Below are 7,656 nucleotides of genomic sequence, written 5' to 3' on the forward strand. Positions count from 1 at the left end.
GAACTATACTCTTCTCCCTCAAGCTTAATCAATAATCTATGACAGAGCCTGGAGATTGGGCCAACACTCCAGGGAGGCCATGAGAACAACACTGTTTTGGAATAGAGTTCTTCAGAGCAAAGAGCTCTGTGAAATGTAGAAAATGGGAGAGGAAGAGCTGCCTCCGCTCCAACTCTCTTTGATCATGCTGAGTTTTGGCACTGGAAGATGGCATGCCAATTTGTACCAAAAAGCAAATTACCAGCTGGAGATAATCTTTGATGAGAACTTGGCAACCCTATGACACTGCAGATCTTTTTCATATGTCAGCCAATGCAACCCTCCAGGGAATGTGCGCTGAGTGACATATCACATAGCTAAAAATAAAGCGGTGGCTAATTCGATACCCACTACTAGATGACAAAAATTATTATTTCCTACATTGGGTTAGTATTTAGTTTATGGTCCTTATAATTACATCAGTATTGTAATCATATCTTTCCCTTGTGTTAAAATGTTATTTTAGTCAAGTTAAACCAGAGGTAGTGTGTACAGTCAGTTCTTCCACTGGAATGAAGCATCTTGAGGGTAGGTGTGTGTTTCAAGTGCCCTTACACCTTCCATGCAGCAGATGCTTCCAACTGCCCTCCAATATTCATGGTACTATAATACACTAAGGTGACCAGACGTCCCGCTTTGGGCGGGACAGTCCCGATTTTCAACAAATTGCCCCGCGTCCCGCGGCGTTTTAAAAACGGCCTGATTTTGGAAAGAATGCACAACAAGCTAGGGAAATGCAGGAGAATGGTAAGGGAATATAGGATTTTCGGCTGCCAAGTGGCTATTTAGCCAGGATATGAGTTTTATATTACTTTTGTTAATTTTATAATGTTAAACTTTAATAATAACAAGTAACTGTTGAGAACTGATTATTGAGAACTGCTTATCAAAGTTCGCATTGTTGATCAGTTGTTAGAATTCGACCACCATTGTTTGGACTTAATGAACAATGGCATTTTTGGGGATTGGCAACGACGAAAACATTTTGTAACTGTCTCTCAGATGATACACATCATACTGCGAGCTAGTAAGCTAGTTAAACAAGTGATGTCATTACAAATCAGCTATTCAGATAATTTAGGTTAAGTAATTTATGTATTTATTTCATAAATACATAAGTTTTCTTGAATTTAGCAGACAGTACTTGTATTAGTTATATTTTATAGTGGCGGCAAAAAGTCTAGCACCGGTCTTGAAATTGACACGACTATACATAATTTTTTAATTTATTATATTTATAAATTGTCCTTATGTTGAAATTTATTTAAAAATATATTACAATACTATTTTTGTGTTCTATGAAAATTTTTGTTGCTCCATATAGACCAAATTTTTAATCAAACACCCCCCCTCCCCCCCATCAATGGTGTCTCGCTTTATCAATGTTAAAATCTGGTCACCTTACACTTAGTGTAGTTTTTCTTGAATTTCAAAATTTGGACTTGAGCTTTGTTCTATTTTAAAGGTGTAACCAAGCCTCCTCCCACCAAGCCCCTAATGAAAACATCTTAATCGTGGTTTTATTTCTGGAAATTTTAAATATTAAGTTTGTGTCCATATATTGGTCTAAAAATTTCCCCCCAAAAAAGGTTCTGCTTGCCCAGGAAGCTCGCCCCAGGTAAGGCTGCTCCCGGGGCCTGGTAGGGTCCTGGGCATCCCGGAGACAAAGGGGGTCAGGGCGTGTGGAGGGCCTAAGGGGACCTGAGGTTTCTGAAGGTGCCAGTGAGGGTAGGGAGCCCTGGCACACTGCTGAGCTCACTGGGGAGTGGAGCATTGCCTACTGGGCAGAGGCACGTCCAAAATGTGCCCTGCCTCCTCCCAGTGGTAGTTAAAGGTACATGAAGTGCTGAGCAGGAGGGATGGAAGGAGAGGAGCAAAGCAAAGTGAGGGAAGAGGAGGGCAAGGGAGATACTGACCTTGAGAATCGAAGTTCAAGTCAGGGTGGGGGTAGAGTCTGGTTGTTGCTTCAACTCAGATGCTTAGTTTCATTCTGACCTGCCCTCATTCCGTGGATATTTTTTAAAAACCGTTTTTTGCTTGTTTTTTTTCTTGATGTTGACAGGGTTGCATGTGATTGGATGACTTTTATTTCTGTCCCAGGCTCCAACAGCCCAAAGAGCCCACAGCATCCAGCCGCAATGCCTTTTGGGCTTGAAAATGTCGAACTCCCAGGGCTGCTCACATTCTTAGATTTAATCTTCCCCCACCCAGGCTGGGAGCTAATCCCATCTTCCCCACAGCAGACCACCCTTTCCTCCTGGGTGGGACGGAAGATGGAATCTCACCCTTCGCCCTCAAGCATGGCACTGCCTCCCCTCCAGCTCGTCTCCTTTTAGGTCCTCAATTCACCCAGAGGAGAGTCCTTCCATCTCCCCTTTTTCCAAGGAAAACCCCCATCTTTTCCATGGCCCTGGGTCATTCACAGGGTCCCATTAGGATGGCCCAGCGCCACCCTGCCCCGCCCTGCCCCTGCCTCTCACGGTCCTTGTGACCTGACCTCCCTCAGAGAAGCCTCGGGGTCTAGGACAGACACAACCTCTTCCTCCCTGAGGAGCTCACGATCTGCTATGTCACCTGCTGTAAAACCGAGCCTGATGCCTGGACACATTTCCCGGTTTTCCTGGGGATGCACCAGTGTCTTCTCGAGGATGTTTTAACTCTGCAATGTTCTGATAACTTTGATGTGGCCAAAGACCCCCAGAAACCATGCTCTCAGGTTTTGCTCTTTCCTGTTTAACACCAGGAACCCGTGGCACCTTCACTGTCTGACACGGAGGAGGAGCCTACGGACTATTAGTCAACCTCAGTCAGTGTCTGTGGAAGGGATCCATGAGCCAGGCCTCCACCCTGCCCTTCCCTAACTTTCTCTCAATCCATTAATCTGAAAGGAGGCAATAATGGCATTAGGATTAAGGGTGGGACACTGAGGGTCCTGATTGGATTCTAGTGTTTAAGAAGGTCTGTATAAAAACCTCAGGCACCAGAGGAGGGGTTTAGAGGCGTCCGGCTCTGCAGTCAGTGCCCTGGCCCTCCACCAGGTCTGAGATCTGAGCCCCAGCAGGTAAGTTACGGGCCTCCGCTGAGGCAGTTGGTCTCACGTTGGCACAGACCTTTCCCCTTTTCTTCTGCTGTTTTAACAGCCTGATTGAAGGCATTGAGTTTGCCTCTTAGTGTAGTTTTTTCCTGAATTTCAAAATCTGGATTTGTGCTTTGCTCTATTTTAAAGGTGTAACCCAAGCTGATTCCCTGACACCCCCTCCTCCCTCCAAGCCCCTAATGAAAACATCTTAGCCGTGGTTTTATTTCTGGACATTTTCAAATATTAAGTTTGTGTCCATATATTGGTCTGAATTTTTTCCCCAAAAAAAGGAGGGGGCCAGCTTTTCTGGCCCTTCGTACCCACTCCCCAGGCAGATTGAAATAAAAATGTGGGTGCTTCTGAGATGCTTGACCTGGGGCCTGCAGGGGAGCCATGGCTCTGTGGTCACCTCGCCCAGAGAGGGCCTCTGTAAACGGAGGGCCTCTGTAACCATCGCCAGGTGGGGGCTTTGGCCCTGAGTTGATTCCCGTGAAAATGGGGAGTCAGAGGATGGGGCTCAAAGGCTTGGCCTGAGGTGGATGCCTTGTTCCCTGGACATTTCCACAGGATTCCTTTGGAGCACCTTGAGAATGAGCATCAGGACCCCACCCACACTCCTGCAGCTGGCAGGAGAGAGCCTGCTGAGGGACCAGGCCTCGGCCATCGCAGCTCTGGAGCACCTGCCCGCTGAGCTCTTCCCGCAGCTGTTCGCCCTGGCCTTCCGGGGCAGACGCTGCTCGTCCCTGACGGCGATCACGCAAGCCTGGCCCTTCACTGTCCTCCCTCTGGGGGGTCTGAATGAGCCACCTCCAGTCCAGGTCTTCAAAGCCGTGCTGGATGGGCTTGACGTTCTGCTTGCCCAGGAGGTTCGCCCCAGGTAAGGCTGCTCCCGGTGCCTGGTAGGGTCCTGGGCATCCCAGAGACGAAGGGGGTCAGGGCATGTGGAGGGCCTAAGGGGACCCGGGTTTTCTGAAGGTGCCAGTGAGGGTAGGAAGCCTTGGCACACTGCTGAGCTCACTGGGGAGTGGAGCACTGCCTACTGGGCAGAGGCACGTCCAAAATGTGCCCTGCCTCCTCCCAGTGGTAGTTAAAGGTACATGAAGTGCTGAGCAGGAGGGATGGAAGGAGATGAGCAAAGCAAAGCAGAGGGAAGAGGAGGGCAAGGGAGATGCTGACCTTGAGAATCAAAGTTAAAGTCAGGGTCATGGTAGAGTCTGATTATTGCCTCAACTCAGATGCTTAGTCTCATTCTGACCTGCCCTCATTCAGTGGATCTTTTTAAAAAAAAACCACATTTTTCCCCCCTTGATTTCAGATAGGAAGGTAGAGAGAGAGATAGAAGCCTCAATGATGAGAGAGAATTTTTTGAATGGCAACCTCCTACACACACACACACACACAAATGCCACACCCTAAGCATGGAGCATGCAAACCAGGCGTGTATCCTGAACAGGGATTGAACTATGACCTCCTGGTCCACAGGTAGATGCTCAACCACTGAGACACACTGTCCATACAGCATGTCAGCCGATGCCCTGTGAACCCGAAAGAATCTCGGCTAATGACCTGCTTTCCCCACAGGAGGTGGAAACTGCGGGTGCTGGATTTAAGGTACCTGGGTTTCGATTTCTGGAAAATATGGTGTGGAGACAGCACCCAGAAGCACTGGCTGACTGGTCCAGTGACTGAGCACAGGTCCAGTCCCAGCATGGAGCACCCCTTAGCTCCTGTGGAGGTGTTCCTAGACCTTGACTTCAATAAAAGGGACACAGATGAGTTTGTCACATCCGTCATCCAATGGGCCCGGCGGAGGAAAGGGCTGCTACACCTGTGCTGCAAGAAGCTGAAGATTGTTGCGGTGCCTTTCCGGAGGGCAAGGAAGGTCCTGGATGCGGTGCAGCTGGACTGCATCCAGGAGGTGGAACTGAACTGCGCCTGGAGCCTGATCACCATGGAGACGTTTGCTCTTTATATGAGGAAGATGCCGAACCTCCAGAAACTCTTTCTCTCCCACATCCGTGTGTTGAGAGAGGAGGAGGACAATGAGGAAGAGGAGCAGGATTGGGAGGAGGACGAGGAGGAAGAGGAGCAAGAGGAGCAAGAGGAGCAGGATTGGGAGAAGCATGAAGAGGAAGAGGAGGAAGACGAAGAAGAGGAGGAAGAGGAGGAAGAGGAGCAGGAGTGGGAGGAGGATGAGGAGCAGGAGTGGGAGGAGGAAGAGATACTGAATTGGGAAGAGGAGTGGGAGAGGGAGGAGCAGGAGAGGGAGACAGCCTTTGCCCAACTCCTCTCTCAAATGCTCAGCTCACGGCACCTCCGCGAGCTGGACCTGGATGCCCCCTACTTCCTCCGAGGCCGTCTGCACCAGATGCTCAGGTGAGCTGCTTAGCACTGTACACAGTATTAGAATGTAAAGGGAGTGGTGTTGTTAGATGCTTTGAGGGTGATATCCCATGAGCACCCAAAGGAAGCATGTTTTGAAATCAGCCTGTCAAGATGGGTGACAGAACTGCCTCAGTGAGGGACCCAGCGAGCCTGGGTGTGTGAAGGGACAGAAGTCTAAGTGATGAGGTGTTGGGAAGACGGTTGGGAGGAGGCAGAGCCACATCAGATGGAGCATTTTCAGACATGAGCTCTGTGCCCACCAGCCACGTGAACATACGTGCGCCTCTCTCAGATTCCCCATCTGTCAGAGATGGTCCTGGGTACCAGGAAGGTCATTAGTAGAAAGGACAGGCATGATTCTGCAGCTAAGGAAGCGGGAGTGGAAAGGATTGCAGAGTGACCAGTGGTTTGTGGTGATGTATGGATGAAAATCGCCTCTGCACACTGCCCTCCCCAGTTGATGTTGCAGAATCTTTCTCTGGTTTACTCTCTCCTTTTTTTTTTTTTTTTAAAAAATCCTCAGAGGAGGATATTTTCCCCCATTGATCTTTAGAGAGTGGAATGGAAGGGAAGAGAGAGCAAGTGAAATTTGTAGTGATAGAGAGATGATTGGTTGCCCTCAGCAACCCCTCTACCTGCTACCCCCATTCCCAGAAAATAACCTTTCTGTGTCTCCCCAGGTGCCTGCAGGCCCCCTTGGAAACACTCACCGTAAGTCGTTGCCTGTGCCTTACCGATTCAGACCTGGAACACCTGTTCCAGTGCCCGAACCTCAGGCAGCTGAAGTCCCTGCGTCTGTATTGTGCCAGCCTCACTGGTTTTATTCCTGAGCTCCTTCGAGCTCTGCTGGAGGCAGTGGCACCCACCCTCCAGAAACTGTACCTCGAGAAATGTGCCATCGTGGACTCCCAAGTCGAGGCCATCCTGCCTGTGCTGAGCCGCTGCCACCAGCTGAGCGAGCTCACCATCATAGAGAACAGCCTCTCTGTGGCCACCGTGGGGAAGCTGCTGCGCCACACAGCCGGGCTGCGCAGCTTAGAAGAGGAGTGCTACCCCGTCCCCCGGGAGTGTTACACCACCCAGGACACTGTCAGCCAGGAGACCCTTGCCCTGGTCCTGGCTGAGCTGACGGGGATTCTGAGGGAGTTAGGACGGCCCAGGACCATCCAGCTTGCCACCGAGTACATGGAGTGTTATGACGTTGAGTTGTAATGACCAGGAGCCCGTGCTGTTCCCTTGTCTGGACTCTGCTTTAGTGGGTGCAAACGGCAAAGGCTGGGCCTTTGGAAGCTGACACCTTGGATCGGGCTTTCAGGTTCATGCTCAGTGTGAATGGGGAAAGGGAGAGACGTGGCCAATGTAAAGGGCTGCAGGGGCAAAGGACAGGGAGCTCATGGGACTTCAAAGGCAAAGTGTCCTACAGTCAGAAACATGAATCTCATTTGTGTGGGGAGGGGGCAGAATTGGGGCTTGAGTTTCCTGTGTGGGAGTGAATCCCGGGGTTGTAAAGGAATGATGAGAAATAAAGACAATTTCAAAGGCAACCTCCTAGTCCTCTTGCTTGTATTCACCTGTCTCTCCCGTTTACACCTCAGGACCCTGTAGTTACTGATTAATAAAAGTGGGGAGGGGTCAGGAACAGAACCTGGAGTGATGGGATGTGTTTTGGATGCAGTGCTCAGCACCATGTTATCTCTCCTTCCAGGTCTTTTTTTTCTTTTCTTCTGGGCCTGTCTGATCTCCTGTGGCTGCTCAGTGGGTGGATACAATGGGACTTGCTAAGTGGCCCACCAACCCCTGAGGTGAAGGGGACCTGGCTGCTGGCTATGACCCTGGACTCGAGTGTTCCTCATGGTTCTACAGGTGGACTCAGAAAATGTGAGGGGTTCAGGGACAAGGCAGGACCCCAGCTTCCGGAAGGCTCATCCATACCGCAGAGGAACCAGGCTGCCGGGCCTCCTAGCCCATGCCTGTTGGCAGAGGAAATAAGTTAGCTTTGGGCCAGCTAACTCATCCAAAATCCTTTGACAAAAATATTAGTTTTTCAGGGGCATAACACTTTTTCTTGGTATTTCTACACCACATAAAATATGACCCGGGGAGAGCAGGGGAGGTCATATCCATGGGGGTTTGGCTTATGCCCATTAAACCTA

The 7,656-nt window shown here is 49.9% G+C and overlaps 1 protein-coding gene across 1 annotated transcript; it reads left to right on the forward strand.

The window, feature by feature from the left end:
* Nucleotides 1-3,623: 3,623 nt before the first annotated feature.
* On the forward strand, nt 3,624-6,715 carry LOC118723071 (PRAME family member 15). The gene is made up of 4 exons (XM_036445150.1): nt 3,624-3,995; nt 4,700-5,239; nt 5,369-5,494; nt 6,184-6,715. Exons 1-4 carry the CDS (start codon nt 3,658-3,660, stop codon nt 6,713-6,715), a joined length of 1,536 nt encoding a protein of 511 aa, XP_036301043.1. The 5' UTR covers nt 3,624-3,657.
* The last annotated feature ends 941 nt before the right edge of the window (nt 6,716-7,656 follow it).

The sequence above is a fragment of the Pipistrellus kuhlii genome, unplaced genomic scaffold, assembly GCF_014108245.1.
Source record: "Pipistrellus kuhlii isolate mPipKuh1 unplaced genomic scaffold, mPipKuh1.p scaffold_m20_p_2, whole genome shotgun sequence".
NCBI classification, from domain to species: Eukaryota; Metazoa; Chordata; class Mammalia; order Chiroptera; family Vespertilionidae; genus Pipistrellus; species Pipistrellus kuhlii.

Bases quoted from the DNA above. Each gene is read 5' to 3' on its own strand.
- LOC118723071 (XM_036445150.1), top strand. From the start codon at position 3,658: ATGCCTTGTTCCCTGGACATTTCCACAGGATTCCTTTGGAGCACCTTG. The intron at 3,996-4,699 runs GTAAGGCTGCTC...CTTTCCCCACAG, and splicing joins GCCCAGGAGGTTCGCCCCAG to GAGGTGGAAACTGCGGGTGC. The intron at 5,495-6,183 runs GTGAGCTGCTTA...GTGTCTCCCCAG, and splicing joins CGTCTGCACCAGATGCTCAG to GTGCCTGCAGGCCCCCTTGG.